At 50.1% G+C, this 23,466-nt stretch overlaps 1 protein-coding gene across 2 annotated transcripts in view; it reads left to right on the top strand.

The window, feature by feature from the left end:
• The window catches only part of PDZRN3 (PDZ domain containing ring finger 3), a 592,520-nt gene that overhangs the window by 138,205 nt on the left and 430,849 nt on the right, over positions 1 to 23,466 (top strand). For both annotated transcript variants that reach the window (XM_085624239.1, XM_085624238.1), the window contains one exon: positions 615 to 722. In XM_085624239.1, the coding sequence (XP_085480365.1) occupies positions 615 to 722 (108 nt within the window). The remainder of the gene's footprint in view (positions 1 to 614; positions 723 to 23,466) is intronic.

Here is a 23,466-nt window from a genome sequence, read left to right as displayed (position 1 = left end):
CCGAGAGATGTCAGGATATATACAGGGTGCACAGATGACTGACTCCGAGAGATGTCAGGATATATATACAGGGTGCACAGATGACTGACTCCGAGAGATGTCAGGATATATATACAGGTTGCACAGATGACTGACTCCGAGAGATGTCAGGATATATATACAGGGTGCACAGATGACTGACTCCGAGAGATGTCAGGATATATATACAGGGTGCACAGATGACTGACTCCGAGAGATGTCAGGATATATATACAGGGTGCACAGATGACTGACTCCGAGAGATGTCAGGCTATATACAGGGTGCACAGATGACTGACTCCGAGCGTTGTGGCCAGTTCTAGCATGGTTCTGATACCTCTGTGTACACAGGGGGCCTCCTCTACACGCTGCTGGGTTCCTTGTGCGCCTGGGCAGAATGTTGCCCGGAGTTTGTTGCCCTGCCAAGGGCAGATTTACATACTTTAGTTGACGGTTGACCCCATTGCTTCGGAATGGCTGCGACCCTCTTTTAGCCGCGCGGGGGGGGGGGTGGGGGGGGCTAGTAGAAATAACATGCAAATCAGCTCTTGTTTTGTAAAACCCCTTCTAATGGTCCTTGTATTTCTCTCCCGCAGGAGAACCAAGAGGGTCCGTCGAGTGAGGGGATTTTTGTGTCCAAAGTAGTCGAGAGCGGGCCCGCTGCCAAGGAAGGGGGGCTGCAGATTCACGACCGGATCATTGAGGTAGGTGGGCGCCATCTCAGATCTCGCGGCGGCGCGCGCCAAGAGGCGGAGCAGGAGTGGGATGAGGGGTTTGGAGCCGGGAGGCCCAAAAGTGGGTTCCGTCCCCCAATATCTGTTCATCACGTCTCGCCTCAGCAGACTGAGTGCTCAGGACGTGTTTCCAAATTGAGACCATGTGGTTCGTGATAGCGCTGACATGCTCAGCGAGGGAAGGGGCCATGAGCAGCTACTGAGTGCAGAAGTCAACATGCGTCCTCCACAATGTACATCGTGGCTGCTTGTCGTGGTTTTAATGACAAAAACAAAAATGGTTCTGTTAGGAATAATGTAAGCTTAGTTAAGTATGCACTTAATGCAATTAATCAATGTGTCAATATTCATTCAGGAAACGAAAAAGTTATGCACACATGGACTAAGGGATTCAGAGATTGAATTCGTTTTTACTCTGTAATCAGTGTCAAAATGTTTTACAAAATATATATTTACAGGACTAACCAACCATAATACAAATACGACATAGGACAATCAGTGATTGAACGTACTTATTGACATGGAATTGACAACAAATTCACATATAATACATATCAACAAATAACAAACACTCAGTAATACAGAAAAGGTCCAAAAATAAGAGCATTAACCACAATTGGATATAATTTTCCTAATTCTGATTGTGGAAGTGCGTGGACAAATTGGACAAGTAACGTCGACGTTTCGACCCTATGTAGTAGTGCTGGATTGTATGCATCTAAAGCGGGTCTTCATCAGGACAAAAAGTTGGGCTGGCGGCCTGGGATTAGAATTTTATAGGATTTGATTTCCTGGTGCTGGGGGTCGCGTAACTAATTCCGATAATGCACTTCCACAATCAGAATTAGGAAAATTATATCCAATTGTGGTTAACTTTTTCGTTTCCTGAATGAATATTGACACATTGATTATTTGCATTAAGTGCATACTTAACTAAGCTTACATTATTCCTAACAGACCATTTTTGTTTTTGTCATAAACACCCAGGTTCTGAGGGTTACTGGGTTACCCCATTATCTTTAATGGTTGTCGTGGTTTTAAAGCCCTTTCTTTAATCCGCGTTTCCTCGGCTTTGGTTCTCATTGTCTTTGCCCTGCAGGTTGCTCTTAAAGCCTTGATGGCTTAGATCTGTGGGAGTTGATCCGAACAGCACAGTTGTTGGTTTCTGATGTTACTCTGCGTATTGCAGACCTGTGGAAGGATATTGTGACCAAGGAGCAGGGAAGATGCGGCGCGCATTGAAATAAACACGTTTGTAGTTTCTATTTGAACCAGTTTCTTGATATATTTGACAAGATAAACATGTTGAAGAAAATTGATCAGATGTGCCTTTTACAGATAAAGTTTTACTGAGTGTAACTTAATCTTTTCAAAATGATGTTTTTTATTGCAAACTCTGCCTTTGGGCGGCTGTTTATGTTTGCTTTCTTGAGTGAGACTTGGGTTTTCTTACCTTAGGGGAGCTGCCCTGGTTGGGACAGAGTTGACTTGGTTCAAACCCTGGGCGCCTGCGCGCCTCGGGCAGGTAAATGATGGTTGTGGTTGCTGCTTTTGCAGTGACATGCGGTGTGGTGTGTCTCCTCAACAAGATGTTGTTGGGTGTCCTGACCCTACAACCAAGAGGTGCGGGAGTCAGGGAGCCCGGCTACATCATGTGGCAAAGACGCGGGGATAAAATTGGAGAAAAGTGAGCAAACCCACTTTTCTTGAAAATTAAATAAATAACAAGTTTGCCCGCAGCATATTGGTTTAGAAGTAATCCTTTCCAATATGAATATGTTTTCAGCTCTGTGTATCCCTGTTAACGCTGAGAGTGAATTAGGAATGCAGAGGCAAAGGCCTTCTGGGAAATGTTTGGTGGAAGCCGGCGGAACCGGCGCGCACGCCCACTTGTCCTTATTTGAACAATTCCCTCTTTTTGGTTATGTTTTTCTATTTTGCTCTTCTCTTGTTTACCCCAATCTTTCATGCGTGTCTTAAAACAGAGCGTTTCAATTTAATTACCCAACAATGCTTGAATTAAAGTGACTTTTCCTATGTTTACATCAGGGTGGCAGGGACGCGCCGTGCTAAGCTGAGCCATGAGCTGGTTGGAAAGTGAAAAATTGTACAATTTATACTTGAGAACAAAAGGTGAAGAGCGGAAACTATAAACTGACGCTCGGATGGTTGGAACAGAGAGTTAATTGTTTGCAGAATCATAGATCTGAGCATGTCTTTAAAGATGCGCTGCAATGTTTGCTCCACCCCCACCCGTTCCCGCCTGTTTTTTCCACATGGTTGTATGAATCACACCCAACTCTACAATTTCCAGATGTTTTCCAGATTTCTTGGAAAATCCACTTTATGAAGCGAGCACTTTGAGCTGAGGGCCAGTCCTTGCGGAACAGAATAGAAATGAGGGCGTCTGTGGTGAACCATACTGCACTAAGTCCCCAAAACGTTATTTTTAATGTAGCGCGCAACTGACGCACTGAACCGCTCGTCTACATATTACAATATTTACTACATTTAAGATGATAATAAGGGGTAACAACTGATCCGTGTGAATCCTTTGGAAATCTATCTTAATGTCTCGTGTTTTCGAGGGCTTCACGCGGTCCGATTCTGTCCAATAAGGACTTCCTGAGCAGACGCTACCTACTGTAGGGCCACGAGCACGGGTGTTTGTGGGCATGCGTATTGCCTCTTTCACTTGCCAGTTTTTGTTCCCGTCATGTTTCTCTTGGGTTTATGCTTTTAGATGACATAAGCAGCTGTGGTGGGTTTCCTGTTGGCGGTGAATGAGTGTATGTGGCTCTTATATTTTGTGTGAATGTTTCCTTCTGAAAGAGTGAGCAATGCCAGAGTAATTCATATAAATCCTTGGTACACTTTCTTTAAATTGATGAGTAAATAAAGTGTTCTTTTTAGCATAAATTAACAACCAGGCATAACGAGTAAACTGGAGAAAAGAAATTAGCAAAGGTGTTGGATTTTCAGAGAAACTTCAGTTCAATAAAGGCAACTAGCTTCCGTTGTGCATGTATTGGATGTAGATTACCAAGATTGCTGCATTTTACTTCCAACTGATGAATAATCTACAGATTTTGAGAGAAAAATTGAGAATTTCCAATGTTATACCCTTTTAAATTCAGATGTTAATTTATAGTTTTTTTGCTTTCATCGCGGGCTGTAAAAGATCACATTAAATTTCCAAGTCGCTTTATTTTGAAACAAGGGCCCAAACCATAAGGAACAACATTATTCATAAAAAAGCCTTCTTTGAAATATATTGGTCTGTGTATTTATTTTAAGGGGTGGATTCCTGAGCTGCCAAACTGTGCTGTAAGTTAGACTCAATATTATATTATCAACAAATACTGAATTCTCTTCAGACCTTTTTTATTGAATAATATTTTGCTGCACAGGAACTTAAGGCTAACGCGGATCTCGAAATTGGTACAGTATTTCTCGTACACAAGTTTATTTTAAATATGCACAAAACATTAGGAGAATATATTGATATTGCAATGCGGTGGGTATACAACAATTCAGACTGAAGACATACAAAGAAGAACCGGTTCTCTGAGCTCCCTGTTCACTGAGTGACCATGTAAAAGCTGGGATCAGAGTGTAAATACATTCATTAGATCAATAATCAATTGAGAGCGAGCTATACACGTAATAAAAAGGCAAACGACAAAAAGAAGTTCAAGTTACTTAAAGGGTCACCATCAAGTTTACCACAGGGGGAGTAAGAAGGTCTGGTATGAGGAATACATTGGATTCCACGAGGACAGTCATCGGGGACAGGATAGCACAAGAGATGACGTCCCGGATTTACGGGGGTGAGATTTCCACAGGTCCAAGTCCAGCCTGTTTCAAAGAGAGTTCTTGCTTTCGCCGTGTCGAAATGTTTGAGCGTGGCATTGTCTGCTCTTCACAGGTACCAAACCCAAGCCCACCATGCGTATAGATATGTTTGTGGGTTTTCCTGGTTGGAAAAGATATTTAAACCCCCATTAGCATGAACACATCTATTAATAATAGTTCCCAGAGACTCAGGTATGGATGGGGTTAACCGGAAGTTAGTTCTCAAGTGTACAAGTTCTGGGTTGGGATCTATCTTTAAATTAAACCCCTTCTCTATAAATTCTTTTATTCTCTTCCAAAAGAGGCAAGCCTTAGACTACTCAACCATTATAAGTGGAGGGTCTCCCCGCCAAGATCCACAGAGCCAGCAAGAGTGTCGGTCGGTACAGCTCCCCGTCTGAAGTCTGGACAGTGTTCAGAAAGACCCGTATATTATCACGAATCGGGTCAGAGCTAGAATGTCGAGTAACTTAGGCGAAAGACAATTTCCAAATGTAGTGCCATATTTTTGCATCCATAAGTGTTCCCTCAGTCGCATACATGTGAACTTCCAGTTTGTTTTGGGTTTTGTCATTCAGGATAAACGGGGGCTTTCCTAGCCATCCATAGACTATGGCGACGAATCGTCCCTCTCTACAGACGGTCCTAGTCATGGAGTTCCTGTTGGGCAAAGAATCCAAGATTCTTTTAATTTCTAACATGTATTTAAATCAATGTTTTGAATGTGTTTTTGTCCTGACAAACAATGAACTTTAAACACCCCTTTGTTGCATTAACATCAACGAAGTGGGGAATCCTGAGTTGGGCTTCTCGTCTTCGTAGTTCAATGCGTTTCGGTGGTTAAAGTCTATCCCGCTCTAGCGGTTCAGAGGGTCTTTGAATAGGACATTGGTTGGGCCTGAAACATCTTCTGCATTTGCCCAAGTGGCGGCTTGTCAAGTGAGCAGAGGTGTGAGCTGCGAGGAAGGCTTGACGTACATGTAGTCCGGTGCTGCTTCGCCGCTGCCCGCGGGGACACAGGAGGGTAGCCGTGCGGCAGGGTCTGCTCAGTTCATGGTTTGCAAACAGAGAAAAGTCATGTTTAGGCAGCCTTCTGAGTTCAGCCCCACTGTTGAGCCTTGCGGGCCCCTGTGATCTTCTTGACCAGTCAGTCTTCTGATGACGTCAGTGTGGCCCAGTCCTTCGGGGGGGGGGGGGGTTTAGACAGCAGAGGCCAGCGTGGCGCTATGAATGGCTTCACCAGCCCTTCCATACATATTCTTCCTTTCTGTATTAAAATTCCCTCTTCACATCATGTAAATGTTTGCGAGGTTTATTTGTGTGCTCATATGTTGTGTCATTTCTGAAATGTGGTGTGTGGCAGAGTTGAATTGTCATCACATTTCTGCTTAAGGGGAGGGGACATCACAGTATGTCCCAGTCCCAGCCCTGCTTGCTGTATGATGGGAAAAGTTGTGTCTTTTGAAATGTAAAGTCTAGCAATTTCTATTATTTATCTAGAAAGCTGAATTTAATCTTGCAACATCACAGGCAATACAGATCAGTTTTTAATTAAAGAAATGTGCTCAAAGTGAGGTAGTTAATGCCCCATCACCAATTCGTTTTGTCAGTACTTGAGAGCTCAAGATAAAGACTTCAAGCTCTTTTTCGCAGGCAGTCCTGGTTCTCCTCAGACAGTTCTCTCTCAGGCCTTTCTCCTCTTTCAGTCCCCTTTCTTCTGAACCAGTTTTCTTTCTTCTTAGCCAGTTCTCTTTCAAGCTAGCCAGGTCCTTCTTCTCCAGACTGGAAGCACCGAGGAGGTCCGCTGCATCTCATATCAGGCTTAGAAATGTCCACGCCTTTTATGCATCAGATTTCAAGGCACAAATACCTGATGCAGGACCAGTATCTGTGAGGCTGCAGCCGAAACACTCCAGCATTTAACAAGTAGAAGGATGAAAATGAGGCGTCTGTTATTCATTTTTTATTATTTGCGTCTTTATGTAGCAGGAGCAAGGCCCAAAGGCATCAGAGTGACCTATAATGGCGACAAAACTGAAATTTAAATAACAAAGACAGTAAGGAAGCTGCACACTGGAGAACGGGGAGAATAATACAATAAAATGAGTGAATAAAGCAAGTTGAATGATTTTTGCTTATGCACGCTGCACAACTGATGCACCTGTGAGGCTCCTGGAATACGCCATTACCTAACTTTCTTCCGTATGCACATGCCTGTCTTTTTAGACTCCCAACTTTTGACTGAGTTCCTGCTGCCAGTCCATGCACAATCTTAGGCTTTCTGTAACCCTCTCCTAAATGAGCTGCCTTATGCATCTCCCAGTCAGTGCATCCGTTGCAGCTTCCTGTCATACAATCCATGCACAGGGGCGATGCTGATGTGCCTGTTGATCCACTCCCTCAGACCTCCTATACCACTGCCATAACCCAGCTTCCTTATGCAGCTGCCGGTATCTGCATCCTATCCTTTCCAGCTTCCTGTCATACCATCCATGCACAAGGGCAACGTTGAGGTGCCTGTTGTACACTCATTCAGACCTCCTATACGACTGTCATAACCCAGCTTCCTTATGCAACTGCCTGTCTGTGCATCCTTTATACTTCCAGTGATACTGTTCACAGCCATGTGTGTCGTCGAGCTGTCGGTCTATGCACATGCTCAGACTTCTCACTAATAGTGTTGTAATCCAACTATCTGATGCAGTTCCCGGTCTGTGTATCCGTTCCAGCTTCCTGTTATACCATCCATGCACAAGAGTGATGCTCAGGTGCCTGTTGTACACTCTCAGACCTCCTGTACCACTGCCATAACCCAGCTTCCTTATGCAGCTGCCTGCACATCCGTTCTAACTTCCTGTCATACCATCCATGCACAGGGGTGATGCTGAGGTGCCTGATGTAGACTCTCAGACCTCCTGTACCACTGCCATAACCCAGCTTCCTTATGCAGCTGCCTGTGCATCTGTTGCAGCTTCCTGCCATAGCATCCATGCACAGGGGTGATGCTGAGGGGCCTGTTGTCCACTCTCTCAGACCTCCTGTACCACTTCCATAACCCAGCTGCCTTATGCAGCTGCCTGTGCATCTGTTCTAGCTTCCTGTCATACCATCCATGCACAAGGGCGATGCTCAGGTGCCTGTTGTCCACTCTCAGACCTCCTATACGACTGCCATAACCCAGCTTCCTTATGCAGCTGCCTGCACATCCGTTCTAGCTTCCTGTCATACCATCCATGCACAAGGGCGATGCTCAGGTGCCTGTTGTACACTCTCAGACCTCCTGGACCACTGCCATAACCCAGCTTCCTTATGCTGCTGTCGGTCTGTGCATCCGTTGCAGCTTCCTGTCATACCATCCATGCACAAGGGCGATGCTGAGGGGCCTGTTGTACACTCTCTCAGACCTCCTGGACCACTGCCATAACCCAGCTGCCTCATGCCTGCGCATCCGTTCTAGCTTCCTGTCATACCATCCATTCACAGGGGTGATGCTGAGGTACCTGATGTAGACTCTCAGACCTCCTGTACGACTGCCATAACCCAGCTTCCTTATGCAGCTGCCTGCGCATCCGTTGCAGCTACCTGTCATAACATCCATGCACAGGGGTGATGCTGAGGGGCCTCGTGTCCACTCTCTGAGACCTCCTGTACCAGTGCTATAACCCAGCTTCCTTATGCAGCTCCTGGTCTGTGCATCCATTCCGGCTTCCTTTCATACCATCCATGCACAGGGGTGATGCTGAGGGGTCTGTTGTAGACTCCCTCAGACCTCCTGTACCAGTGCTATAACCCAGCTTCCTTATGCAGCTGTTGGTCTGTGCATCCGTTCCAGCTTCCTGTCATACCATTCATGCACAAGGGCGATGCTGCGGGGCCTGTTGTGCACTCCCTCAGACCTCCTGTACCACTGCCATAACCCAGCTTCCTTATGCAGCTCCTGGTCTGTGCATCCGTTCCAGCTTCCTGTCATAACATTCATGCACAAGAGCGATGCTGAGGTGCCTGTTGTGCACCCTCAGACCTCCTGTACCACTGCCAATAACCCGGCTTCCTTATGCAGCTACCGGTCTGTGTATCCTTTATACTTCCAGTAATGCTGTTCATAGCCACGTATGTCGTCGAACGATCGGTCTATGAACATGCTCAGGCTTCTCACTAATAGTGTTGTAACCCAGCTTCCTTATGCAGTTATCGATCTGTGCATCCGCTCCAGCTTCCTGTCATGCAATCCATGCACAGGGGTGATGCTGACGTGCCTGTTAATCCACTGTCAGACCTCCTATACGACTTCCATAACCCAGCTTCCTTATGCAGCTGCCGGTCTGTGCATCCGATCCTTTCCAGCTTCCTGTCATACCATCCATGCACAAGGGCGATGCTCAGGTGCCTGTGGTCAACTCTCTCAGACCTCCTGCAGCACTGCCATAATCCAGCTTCCTTATGCAGCTGCTGGTCTGTGCATCCTTTATACTTCCGGTGAGGCTATTCACGCCCGCGTCGAGCTGCCGCTCCATGCATATGGTCAGACTTCTCATTACTAGTGTTGTAATCCAACTGTTTTATACAGCTACCGGTCTGTTCATCTTTTCATCCTTCCTGTCAGGCTATGCATGCATAGCGGCGACGTCGAGCTGGCAGTCTGTGCGCGCTCTCTGCCTTGGTGCAATCCTGTTCTGACCCCGCTGCCTTATGCAGGTGCCGGTCAGTGAACCTTTCAGCTTCCTGTGTCACCTTCCCAAGAGCCGCCCCTTTACTTCCGGGGCTTCACAGTACAGGGCTAACTTGGTCACCTTGGTGTCCTGCAATCACTCCAGTTTCTTATAAGTAATGGGATGAGCTCGCATAGGAGCGGTCTATGCGGGGAGAGAGCTAATAATCACTCAGTGCTCATTGACTGAACCTCGAGCGCCCCGACCCTCTGGGACGCCTGCTAAGACTCCTTGAGATTCTTGTTCCTGTTTGTACAATCAAATATACATTTGAAGTGGGATCTGTCTGTGTGTCCATCTGTCCCCATGTCCCCGGGGTGTCCTCCACTTCATGCTGCGAGTTGGCCTTAAATCAGCGGGAATGGCCCTGGACTGACTGCCCTTGATGTCAGACTCCTTCCTCTGAGGGAAACTGATCCTTATCTTGAATTGTAAGAGTCCTGAGGGAAGGAAGAGGCAGACAGGCGCCTTCCAGAGAGTCAAGGAAAACAGGCAGAATCCGGGACCTCTGCCCCCTGGAGGCAGGCAAGAGTGGGAACTCATGCAAGACAAACACAAGGGCTGAAAGCTGCAGGGCCTTGGAGAGAGGAAGGAGAGATGTCTCTCAAACCAGGTCTGTCCTCGCCTACGGGACACGATCCGTGAGTGTCAGAGATCCGCACGGAAGTGGGGCGGTGGTGGTAGGAGCCCCTCTACCGCCTGGTCCACAGCTACTTCCTGGGTGCAGTCCCTCACCCTGATGAGATGGAAGCTGCGGGGCCTTGGAGACATCTCAAACCAGGTCTGTCCTCGCCTACGGGACACGATCCGTGAGTGTCAGAGATCTGCACGGAAGTGGGGCGGTGGCGGAAGGAGCCCGCTATGGATTAGTCCACAGCTTCTGTCAGGGTGCTCTTCCTCACCCCGATGTGGTGGGTGCTGCAGGGCCTTGGAGACAGGAAGGAGGGACCTCTCTCAAACCAGGTCTGTCCTGGCCTATGGCACGCAAGCCCATGAGTGTCAGAGATCCATGCAGAAGTGGGGCGATGGCAGGAGGTGCCCCTCTACCGTCTGGTCCACAGCTTCTTCCAGGGTGCTCTCACTCACCCTGATGAGGTGGGAGCCGCAGGGCCTTGGAGACAGGAAGGAGGGACCTCTCTCAAACAAGGTATGTCCATGCCTATGGCACGCGAGCCTGTGGGCATCAGAGATCCACGCAGAAGTGGGGCGGTGGCGGGAGGAGCCCCCCATGTCTTAGTCCACAGCTACTGTCAGGGGGCTCCCCCTCACCCTGATGGGCTTGGAGTTCCTTCTCCTTTCAGGTCCCTTCTTCTTAGAGGCCTCATGTCTATTCCTTTTGTAGCTTGGAACCTGAAAAGTCTCAGTTTTTAAGAAACCTGCTAGGAGAACGGTGGGATAATATACATAGTAATAACGGGGGGGGGGGCTGCCACATATATGTCATGTTTTTAGAGGGATTGAGGAAGGAAACAGCAGGGTTTTCAAAGATTAAGCAGTGTCTGCAGCCACGCTGGCCTTTGGGCTCTGGAATCTTCCTTTGAATTGAGAGTCCCAATGAGACTGGAATCCTTGTCAAGCACCCCATGAAATGACACCCTGTGACCTATGACCTCAGATGATGATCAGCTGAACTCTTTCAACCCGTTTATCATGTATGCTCCCTGTCCATCGTGATGGGTTGCTCTCAATCTTCCAGTGACACAATATATTAAAAGAGTCTACCCAAAGTATTCAGCACAGCTTATACGGAAGTAATCCTGCCACCTCCGTCAGCCACGCCCATCTCATCCCTAAAACCAGATTACAGATGTGTGAGATAATCAGGCAGAGTCTTGTTAAAACCTGCAGATGTGTGAGCTCGAATGCGGCATATCAAGAGCAACTCTCTCCAGGGTTCTTTTACATTTAAAAACCGACCGCCGTGGCATCACCTGGACCCTTATTCTGTTTTATGCCCTCACTGGTTTGTACATGCCCATGAAAAGCCCTTCGAAGAGGCCACTGTGACACAGATATAAGCTTGCCTCCTTTCTCGTAAGGTGCAGCGGGGTGTGGGGGGGGGGGGGGTACCTGTACCTTTGCAGTGTCTCGCTTGGATTCTCGTTGGTTTTCTGTTGTGTGTGCTTCACCTTGTTAGCGTTGTCGTCTGTAGAACTTGCACCATTCATGGTGACTTTTGTGTTTCACTGCGTTCTGTACCTATTCAGATGTCTTTGGTTCCGCCTCCGTCTGCCATTGGCTTCTTTCGTCCCAGAACCTTCAACCATTGGCTTCAGACATTGTCCATCACATCTTGAAGCAGGCTACGGGAGCAGTTTAGCCTCGCTGGTTTCCTATTGTCTGATTGGCTGTTTCCTTCTGTCCTCAAGGGAATTAATGAGGCATCATTTCACCTCTTACATCATCCGGTGAGGAGCCTGGGAGGGCGAGGGGGCAGACTCTTTGTGGTGAGGGAAGAGGTGGTGGAGTAATAGAGCTGGCAGTAGGCAGTAGTAGTGTCTAAGTGACAACGAATGCATTCACTGCTGGGGGCTTGGCTTGATAAGTTTCAGTCAGGCTCCTCCCCCTATCCCCTGACTACACCTAACCCCAAGCGGACATTGGGGTCACCCACAGATCACTGCAGTGCTAGCATTATCTCACTGAGACACCAGACCAAGCTGAGCTGCTACTACCATTAAACACCCACAATGCATCCGTCTAGGTGTACAGACATTACCCTGCTGCGGGTCAGACGCGTGTATGCTGAATGGTTTGATCCTCGGCACTGCGCCTTGCTCCTGGGCTGTAAAGGTCTTGTTGTTCCTGATAATCCATGGAATGATGACATAGGTGCTGGACAGAATTGACAATGACTTTGCAGGTGACAAACAAGTTACGGCTGAACCTTGTGCTCCTGGGCATCTCTGTTATCTTTGTTTACACAAGAGGTGCAGGTGGCCAGGGACGGCCCTGTGTAATGTCCGTGCTCCAAGAGCCTTTGCACTCACATCAATAAGACAAGGTGTGGTCTCACACCGGGATGATAAGCAGCCCCCCCCCCCCCCTCGCTCCTCCTTGCCACTGTGATTAGCCCCAACACCCCTGAGGCGCGTTTAAGTCTCCACCAAACTGCAACTGTTCCTTAATTCTGGACCCGGATAAAGGGTCAGTGAGTTGTTCCCCTCTAGACCCTATGTTAACATACATCCCTACATCATGTCTCTTACAAAGGGCTGTGAGAGAGCTGCCTCTTGACACCGTTCGTTTACTGTCAATGAGACAACATTGTCTGATTTCTCTGCTCTAAGCAGCTGCGAGAGCGCCTTCCACCCTCTGTTCTTAGCAGCCGCGAGAGCACCTTCCACCCTCTGTTCTTAGCAGCTGCGAGAGCGCCTTCCACCCTCTGTTCTTAGCAGCTGCGAGAGCGCCTTCTACCCCTCTGCTTTAAGCAGCTGCGAGAGCGCCTTCCAACCCTCTCTTCTAAGCATCTGCGACTGCGAGAGCGCCTTCCACTCCTGTCTTCTAAGAAGCTGCAAGAGCGCCTTCCACCCTCTGTTCTTAGCAGCTGTGAGAGCACCTTCCACCCCTCTCTTCTAAGCAGCTGCGAGAGCGCCTTCCACTCCTGTCTTCTAAGCAGCTGCAAGAGCGCCTTCCACCCTCTGTTCTATGCAGCTGTGAGAGTGCCTTCCACCCCTCTCTTCTAAGCAGCTGCGAGAGCGCCTTCCACCCTCTGCTTTAAGCAGCTGCGAGAGCGCCTTCCATCCTCTGTTCTATGCAGCTGTGAGAGTGCCTTCCACCCCTCTCTTCTAAGCAGCTGCAAGAGCGCCTTCCACCCTCTGCTTTAAGCAGCTGCGAGAGCGCCTTCCACTCCTCTCTTCTAAGCAGCTGTGAGAGTGCCTTCCACCCTCTCTTCTAAGCAGCTGCGAGAGCGCCTTCCACCCTCTGCTTTAAGCAGCTGCGAGAGCGCCTTCCACCCTCTGCTTTAAGCAGCTGCGAGAGCGCCTTCCACCCTCTGCTTTAAGCAGCTGCAAGAGGCCCTTCTACCATCTGTTCTATGCAGCTGTGAGAGCGCCTTCTAGCCCCTCTGCTCTAAGCAGCTGCGAGAGCGCCTTCCACCCCTGTCTTCTAAGCAGCTGCGAGAGCGCCTTCCACCCTCTGGGGCAGATCTATATTGGAAATGCGCCCCTTTTACGCCGCCGTTGCGTCACTTTTGTGACGCAGCTGCGGTGTAAACCCTGCGCCACGTTGCGCCATATTTACATCGTGACACATCTATGGAGATGCGTAATGATGTAAAGCCCTGCGCCACGTAAAACCTGAGTCAGGTTTCACGTGGGCGTGTCGACAGAGGGGGAAGCGTTCCGCCGCAGGAACGCCCCTGAAAAGTGACTCAGTCAAATCTATAAGATTTGACTGAGTCACTTTCCCAACGCTGATGCGCCAAAACCCTGCGCCTGCTTGAAGCAGGCGTAAGGCTTGACGCACCATGTTAGGGATAGGGCAGGTTGGAACAGTGCTGGAGTTGCGTCGCAAGCGTGACGCAACTGAAGCACTGCGCCAACCTTATGCCATCGGATGCGTCACGCATCTGTTTATTCCTGCGCCATGATGCGCCGCATTGTAAATGCGGCGCATCATGTGTGGCGCAAGGGTAAACTTGCGTGACGCATCATTCCTGGCGCATCCTTGCTGATTTGCAGGGATGCACCAGGAAACATAGATCTGCCCCTCTGTTCTTAGCAGCTGCGAGAGCGCCTTCCACCCCTCTCTTCTAAGCAGCTGCGAGAGCGCCTTCCACCCTCTGCTTTAAGCAGCTGTGAGAGCGCCTTCCACCCCTCTCTTCTAAGCAGCTGCGAGAGCGCCTTCCACCCCTCTGCTTTAAGCAGCTGCAAGAGGTCCTTCTACCATCTGTTCTATGCAGCTGTGAGAGCACCTTCCACCCTCTGCTTTAAGCAGCTGTGAGAGCGCCTTCCACCCTCTGTTCTTAGCAGCTGCGAGAGCGCCTTCCACCCCTCTATTCTAAGCAGAATTTACAATATTTACATAATGTAGCAGAAAATATACATTACACTGACTACAATTGATAAGTACAGATGTCAGATGGCTAACCTTAACATAACTCTAATACAAAGGATTCCTATCCATATCTAACATATCTTTAACAATCATTACATTATTTATTTTCTGCGTACCTAATTGGGCCTACGGCAAGATCACTAACTGGTGTCCGATCCTTATCAATTTCTAACCACGCCCTCCAGCCGGAGTGCGCATGCGCAGAGGGCCCGTTCACCGTGAGGGTACTTCCTCCCCACCCCCGGTTACCGCCGTACGCTCTGTACCTGATCTCCATAAAGGGGCCCTTGCAGCCGTTGTGCACGTGTGGGATGGCCAACCAGCCTAGAGAAAGCGTGACTCCCTCCTCCCCCGCACCCAACTGCCCCTGGAGTTCTAGGAGAGACCACTTGTCCCTCCCACTTGGGCGACCCCATTCAAGAATGGCGCCGCCCTCTAAGGACCTTAAATTTACTGCTCACCAATCATGACCTTACCGCCTGACCAAGGAATAGCATTAAATACGACAATTGAAGACCTGTGGATGAACAAATTAGTATTTCTGCACAACCTTGAACATATATCTCATCATACTACTAAAATTCGAATACTACACCTAATTAATCCGCCTAACAACCAACTTGCTTTTTAGGTGATGGTGGGTGGGAAAACAAAGTTACAGCCTCCTAGCGAGGCTTGGGGGCAAGCTGGGGAGCAAGGAGCAAAGAGACAGACTCCTGTGCTCCCCAGCCCTTTATACCCGTTGGTGGCCCGGCCAGGGCTACTGGCTGGACGATGTCCCTTCGTGTGACCCGGAAGTGATTCTAATCACTTCCGGGTCACGCCTCCGGGCCGGAACATATGGTGAAGGAGGCGCGCCTGTCGTGTCACCAATGTGCGCGACAGGCCCGCCTCCTGTTCGGGAGGGGGGGCCGACTCGACCGCCATACTTTTAGCGTGGCCGATGCCGGCCCCGCCGTTCTATACGCCAGGTACTACCTACACCCCCCCCTCCTCCCCACTCAAGACCCAGAAAGGGACAGGAGAGAAGTTTGGATGCGGGGGGCATAAACCCCCCCCCGGCTGTATTTATTAAACAAAGATTAATAAACATTTATCAAAATTTACAATATATACATAATGTAGCAGAAAATATACATTACAGTGATTAAAATTGATAAGTTCAGATGTCAGATGGTTGTTTTTGCAGATGGCTAACCTTAACATAACTCTAATACAAAGGTTTCCTATCCATATCTAACATATCTTTAACAATCATTACATTATTTATTTTCTGCGTACCTAATAGAGCCTACGGCAAGGTCACTAACTGGTGTCAGATCCTTATCAATTTCTAACCACGCCCTCCAGCCGGAGTGCGCATGCGCAGAGGGCCCGTTTACCGTGAGGGTATTTCCCCCCCCCCCGGTTACCCCCGTACGCTCTGTTCCTGATCTCCATAAAGGGGCCCTTGCAGCTGTGTGCCATTTACTGGCGCCGTTGTGCACGTGTGGGATGGCCAACCAGCCTAGAGAAAGCGTGACCCCCCCTCCCCCGCACCCAACTGCCCCTGGAGTTCTAGGAGAGACCACTTGTCCCTCCCACTTGGGCGACCCCATTCAAGAATGGCGCCGCCCTCTAAGGACCTTAAATTTACTGCTCACCAATCATGACCTTACCGCCACAGGCTAGCATAGTTGACCGACTATCTAGCCCCCCCTGCGCTCACTAGAAGGTTATCCCCTGCGACTAAGGCCACCCAACCATGACAATATATTCTCTAGGAACACCTCATTGCCTACTTTGGACAGGTGCACACCGTCTTTTAGGAAGCACGGTTCACCCCTAATGCACCCATGGGCGATGGTCTGTAAGTGGGGAGCCCTGAAAAGTCTCTCTATTTTATTATTTATTCTTCTGGCGGAGTGATTCAAAGCCTTTACAGATTCCCCCCCCCCTCCATTGGAATCGGGGTTTCCTCTGAGACCACCCGATAGTGCAACCCTGGCATATCTTGGCTAACCAGCCTATTTCTGTGACTATAGTTTCTACCAACCCTCTTCTCCCGAGCTTTGCTAGATCGTTCCCCCCAAGTGCAGCACAATAATATTGGGTGGAGACCCCCCCTTCCTTAATAGGTCCAGTATGATACCCCTGAACTGATTGAAGCAGAGCCCCCCTTTCCCATGACATGTTATTTAAAAACCTGCCTTCCGTGCCCTGTCCCTATTATTTCCTGTAATGCAAAATTAGACAGACGCCGTATATACGAGTGGCCAACAATCCAAACAATCTGTCGTCTTTCCTTTGGTGCTGATGGTCCTTGCCTTGCCCAATCCAGTTTGTTTTGGGCCACTAATTCCCCAATCCTTTAATGCTCCGTAAAAGGCCGATGAAAATGCTGCTGTGAACAACCGCACTTCCCCTGAGGTGTTGCAAATTGCGGGGAGGGTCCCTAGTAATGATGTCAGGAGCTCCACCCCGATTGGCTGCCTTGTGTCTGGGGCCGACCCTTGGAGGCGTCACCAACCTTTCAGAGCCTTCCTAACCGTAAAACTGTTAGTGGGATCCCCTTTGTCGCTGATCTGGGCAAAGAAAGAGATCGCCGCCACATGCCGCTTAGCTGCTGCAGCAGAGCGCCCCTCGCCTTGTAAAAAACCCAGGTACTGAAGGAGCGCCCCGTGTCGTGCCATCTCTCAGCTCACCCCATTCCCAAGTAAGAACAATATTGCCAGAACGCCCCTTCGTATGCTTTCCTGGTCCTGGGTGCTAGGCTAGCTGCCACGAGCTCCGGTAGGTGGGGGCACCAATCTGCCAGAGTCGTTCTGGGAAGAGGGTGGCATACTCTGCTGCTGCTGAGAGGTGCGCCCTGAAAACCTGCATCTTAAAGCGAGAAAGTGCATCAGCAGCATGATTAAGGACACCAGGCACGTGTTTAGCTCTAAATTGTATATTCAGCTTCATGCAACTGAGAACAATCTCCTTCAAGAGGCGGAGAATCATCTTACACCGGGCTGCTTGCTGGTTGATGCATTTGACGACGGTCATGTTGTCGGACCAGAAAACCACTGATTGATTACGCAGTTGCTCTGGCCATTCCATCAACGCCACCCAGATGGGGAAGAGCTCCAGGAAACCGATGTTACCCATGAAGCCAATCTCCCCCCACCATGTAGGCCACCGTTGTGCCACCTACTCGGTACCGAGTATGGCACCAAATCCCTCACTGCCCGCGGCGTCAGTCATTAAACCCAACTCTGCGGAGGCAGTGGGCGGACCGGGCCACACTACCCTGCCATTGAAGCCCTGCAGTAATGCCTTCCAAATTCGCATGTCCTACCGAACCTCAGCTGACAGCCTTGTGTGGTGGTGTTTCTCCCTGAGCCCCGCCATGGCCTGTCAGATGGATCGGGAAAATGGTCTTGCCATCGGAATAACCCTTAAAGCAAAATTTAGTTGCCCCACTGTCTGCTGTAGCTAGTGGAGTGTGACCTTCTCTTTGCTCAAACATAGCTGTAACGCAGCTCTGAACTTGGTGACTTTGTCCATGGGTAACCTAAAGCACCTCTGAAGGGAATCTAACTCGATGCCCAGGAACTCTATTGTTGATGCTGTCCCAACTGTCTTCCCCGGGGCCAAAGGAACCCCAAAAGCCTGCATGAGTGCGCAAAACTGCTGCAGCGCCCATCCACACTCCGGGGAGTCCTGTGCCCCAAGATAAGAAAGTCATCTAGGTAATGCATGACCCACTGATGCCCTGTCTTCTGTTTGAACACCCATTCCAAAAATGAACGGAGTCTTTAAAAATATGCGCATGACACAGAGCAGCCCATTGGCATACACATATCCATATAAAAACTTCCCTGAAACTTAAAACCAAGCAGATGGTAATCGTCCGGATGTACCGGGAGTAACCGAAAAGCAGATTCTATGTCTGATTTCGCCATCAATGCTCCGGGGCCCAAAAACCCTGAGGATCTCCACCGCTTGGTCAAAAGAAGCGTATTTTACACTGCAAAACTCATCATCAATTGCATCGTTCAGTGAATTTCCCTTGGGGGCTGACAGGTTGTGTATGAGTCTGAATTCTCCTTCCACCTTTTTGGACACTACTCCCAACGGGGAGCAGACAAAATTCTCAACAGGGACAGACTCAAATGGGCCCGCTACTCTACCCAGGCGCAATTCCTTGGCAATTTTTGTGGAAACTATACCTGGATTGGCCTTCGCAGAGAGTTGGTTCTTGCACTCTGGTGATCCTACATAACCTAGAGCTGGTATCCTAAAACCGTCCCTGAAACCCTCCAAAAGAGTTCTCGCAGTAAGATGGCAGGGATACTTGTTGAGCCATGGTGTCAATGCCGTTACATCAATGGGAGACCGAGTTTTGAGCGGGGTCACCGATTCACTCCTGCTTTTTCTTACCCTTATCTCTTGATTTTTTGAGGCATTTGGATTCGGGGTGAGATGGGTTGGCACAAATGGAACATGCATGCTTGAACCTGCACATTCCCTGCGGTCTGGTGCAAGTCCGTCTATTAAAATCCCAGCACGTTCCTTTCCACCCCCAGTGCCGTTCAAATTATTGGTGTAATTTTTGTTACTCTGTGACCGAAAGGAATAAAAAGGCTGAGAGGACTGAGGGGACTGGCTCTTTGTGTTACTTTGACCTTCACCCCCAAAAAGACCCATCTATGCTATTGTGTCGATTCGGTCCCATGACAGCGATGGGTCGGATGCCTTAGCCACCCTGAAATTCTTGTCATATTCCAACCCCCCCCCCTGCGAATTTATCATGGGCCAGAACTATCCTGTTTTGGTAGCAAGCCATCTGAGCCTGCAAATTTGGGAAACGCTCCGCCGTTACTGCCATAAATATGGAAAAGGCTCTGATCCAGTGGAGTAAGTTCTCTTCCACCCTGTATTTCAACATCTGACTGGCCCATTCCCTGGGAAGCATATAATCTATGTTTTTTCTTGCTTCCTCCCTTTCTCTTTCGCAAATCAGCAATGAAAACATATTGATATATTCACCAACCCAAATTCTGTTCTTTAACTCCAGAGAAATATGTCTGCCTAAGAATTCACGCTCAGAGCGGGACTCACCGACGTCCAACATTGGCAATGTTGGCAGCTTACCTGCTGCGGAGGTCCCAGGTGCCTCTTGCTGTTTCCCTGCTGTCGCACTGGGAACTGACAATCCCTTGTTCTCCAGTGTGCTGGTACTACCCCCTGTAATGATAGGTAATGGTGCAGCTGGCCCTTCAACAATTTTTTCCCCAGGCACCACATTAAACTGAGACACAATTTGCTTAGCCTCTGCCAAAGCATCGGTACCCAACTCCTTAGCCCCCACCGTTGAAGCCAGGATGCCTGCCTTCCCCAACCATGGCAAGATTGCCGCCAAATGTGACACTATGTCTTGTGGGACCCCCCCTGTGGTGTCTTCCCCGTGGGCGTGGGCTGTGCAACAGGGACCGGGACCCCTGTGCCAGTGGGAGGCATACCTGCGGGGGCAGGTTGGGGCACTGGAGTCGCGGGGAAAGCTGGCAGTGGTGTTGGGGTGTGCGGCGCCACTGGAGGCGCAAGTATAGGCACTAGGACTGGTGGTGTTATTGGTGGAGCTGGTCCTGGGACCGGTGCCATCGGAGTCTCTGGTACTGGGACCGGGGTGGGTTCCGGGACATGAGGGACCTCGCCCTGAGGCACAAGTGGCACCTGAGGAACCTGTGGGGTGGGCACCGCAGGATGGTCTCCCCTGGGAACCTGGGGGACTGGAGCAGCAGGTTCTTTCCCCCCCGGTTTCTTTGCTCTATCCCTTTTTGGGATTGGGGGAAAAGCTGCCTTGGGGGGCACATTGGTGCGCCTAGCCCTCCCCTCCTGCCCCTCCTGACCCTCCTCTTTCTCCCTAAGGTACTCTGACCCACAGTAGACTGACCCCACACACCTGTTTAAAATGATTTCGGACTATGGAAGAGTGGTGGGTTTATCGCAAAAACCTTGAGAGTAAGGGCATCAGTGCGTAACCTATAGCAAACAGTGTCATCGCAATGCCCCCTGCCAGACCCCAGGTGTGTTTATATTTCAACCAGTTTGTTCTCACACAAGGAGACAGTGTAGACCCAAAAGCAACCGTACCGTGATAGGGCTTCAAATGCTTATGGTAAACATTTACGTGCACGGCCTATGACACAATAAACCTTTACTTTCTGTTCAATGATACCCCAAAGCAAGAGAACAAAACAGTCACAGATTAGCTAATATAAAACTTTTGAAACGATCACCGCCGCGCGGTGATTTGATTACTTGCGCGCTTAAAATTGCCGGCAGAGAATCTCTAATATCCGGTACTGTTAGCGCTCCCCACGTGCCTTATGGTGCCGACTCACAAAGCCCCAATGGGACTCCAAAGACGGCCGCTGTCTTTTCACCGCACGCGCTAATACCTAACAGCTGAGGCGCGGTGAGCAAATCTCCCCCTCAACCCTTAAACGCGGGCAATACCTGGGGCAGGCAAAACTAACCGTCAAAGCTATCGCACCGAAATTGAAACGTCTAAGGCGATGCTGGCTCCGACCGCGCTCTCGTCTCCCCAGCGCCGATGTCCCGGTCTCTTTTTCCTCAAACCGCACACTCGAACCCGGACGCCACCAGCCGCGCGATCACCTTCTCGTCACCGATGGACAAACCCGGATATCACCAGTTGACCACCGTACGATCCGCAAGGGGATATCTGCAAAGGTGGAAGCGGCAACAACCTGAAAAATAAAGCAAAACAAAGTTACAGCCTCCTAGCGAGGCTTGGGGGCAAGCTGGGGAGCAAGGAGCGAAGAGACAGACTCCTGTGCTCCCCAGGCCTTTATACCCCTTGGTGGCCCGGCCAGGGCTACTGGCCGGACGATGTCCCTTCGTGTGACCCAGAAGTGATTCTAATCACTTCCGGGTCAAGCCTCCAGGCCAGGACCTATGGTGAAGGAGGCGCGCCAGTCGCATCACTAATGTGCGCGACAGGCCCGCCACCTGTTCTGGACGGGGGGGCCGGCTCGACCGCCATACTTTTGGCGTGGCCGATGCCCGCCCCGCCGTTCTAATTGACAATGACTTTGCAGGTAACAAGTTACGGCTGAACCTTGTGCTCCTGGGCATCTCCGTTATCTTTGTTTACACAAGAGGTGCAGGTGGCTAGGGACGGCCCTGTGTAATGTCCGTGCTCCAAGAGCCTTTGAACTAACAGCAATAAGACAAGGTGTGGTCTCACACCGGGATGATAAGCAGCCCCCCCCTCGCTCCTCCTTGCCACTGAGATCAGCCCCAACACCCCTGAGGCACATTTAAGTCTCCACCAAACTGCAACTGGGCCTTAATTCTGGACCCGGATAATGGGTCAGTGAGTTATTCCCCTCTAGACACTATGTTATTGACCCTACATCATGTCTCTTACAAAGGGCTGTGGGAGAGCTGTCTCTTGACACCGTTCGTTTAGTGTCACTGAGACAACATTGTCTGATTTCCCTGCTCTAAGCAGCTGTGAGAGCGCCTTCCATCCTCTGTTCTTAGCAGCCGCGAGAGCACCTTCTACCCCTCTGCTTTAAGCAGCTGCGAGAGTGCCTTCCAACCCTCTCTTCTAAGCATCTGCGAGAGCGCCTTCCAACCCTCTCTTCTAAGCAGCTGCAAGAGCGCCTTCCACCCTCTGTTCTAAACAGCTGTTAGAGTGCCTTCCACCCCTATGTTCTAAGCAACTGCAAGAGCGCCTTCTACCCTCTATTCTATGCAGCTGCGAGAGCGCCTACTACCCCTATGTTCTAAGCAGCCGCAAGAGCGCCTTCTACCCCTCTGCTCTAAGCAGCTGCGAGAGCGCCTTCTACCATCTGTTCTATGCAGCTGTGAGAGCGCCTTCTAGCCCCTCTGCTCTAAGCAGCTGCGAGAGCGCGTTCCAACCCTCACTTCTAAGCAGCTGCGAGAGCTCCTTCCAACCCTCTCTTCTAAGCAGCTGCGAAAGCGCCTTCCATCCTCTTTTCTAAGCAGCTGCGAGAGCGCCTTCCGACCCTCTCTTCTAAGCAGCTGCGAAAGCGCCTTCCACCCTCTGTTCTAAGCAGCTGCGAGAGCACCTTCTACCATCTGTTCTATGCAGCTGTGAGAGCGCCTTCTAGCCCCTCTGCTCTAAGCAGCTGCGAGAGCGCCTTCCAACCCTCTCTTCTAAGCAGCTGCTAGAGCGCGTTCCAACCCTCTCTTCTAAGCAGCTGCGAGAGGGCCTTTCAACCCTCTCTTCTAAGCAGATGTGAAAGCTCCTTCCACCCTCTGTTCCTAAGCAGCTGCGAGAGCGCCTTCCAACCCTCTCTTCTAAGCAGCTGTGAAAGCGCCTTCCACCCTCTGTTCTAAGCAGCTGTGAGAGCGCCTTCCACCCTCTGTTCTAAGCAACTGCAAGAGCGCCTTCTATCCTCTGTTCTATGCAGCTGCGAGAGCGCCTTCTATCCTCTGCTCTATGCAGCTGCGAGAGTGCCTACTACCCCCTCTGTTCTAAGCAGCTGCGAGAGCGCCTTCCACCCCTCTGTTCTAAGCAGCTGCGAGAGCGCGTTCCAACCCTCTCTTCTAAGCAGCTGCGAGAGATGCTTCCAACCCTCTCTTCTAAGCAGCTGCGAGAGCTCCTTCCACCCTCTCTTCTAAGCAGCTGTGAAAGCGCCTTCCACCCTCTGTTCTAAGCAGCTGTGAGAGTGCCTTCCACCCCTATGTTCTAAGCAACTGCAAGAGCGCCTTCTATCCTCTGTTCTATGCAGCTGCGAGAGCGCCTTCTATCCTCTGCTCTATGCAGCTGCGAGAGTGCCTACTACCCCCTCTGTTCTAAGCAGCTGCGAGAGCGCCTTCCACCCCTCTGTTCTATGCAGCTGTGAGAGTGCCTTCCACCCCTGTGTTCTAAGCAGCCGCAAGAGCACCTTCTACCCCTCTGCTCTAAGCAGCTGCGAGAGCGCCTTCTACCCTCTGTTCTATGCAGCTGTGAGAGCACCTTCTAGCCCCTCTGTTCTCTAAGCAGCCACAAGAGCGCCTTCTACCCTCTGTTCTAAGCAGCTGTGACATTGCCTTCTACCCCTCTGTTCTAAGAAGCTGCGAGAGCTCCT

This window comes from Triturus cristatus, chromosome 9 (assembly GCF_964204655.1).
Source record: "Triturus cristatus chromosome 9, aTriCri1.1, whole genome shotgun sequence".
In the NCBI taxonomy this organism is placed as follows: Eukaryota; Metazoa; Chordata; class Amphibia; order Caudata; family Salamandridae; genus Triturus; species Triturus cristatus.
This window is presented reverse-complemented; position numbering and strand designations above follow the sequence as displayed.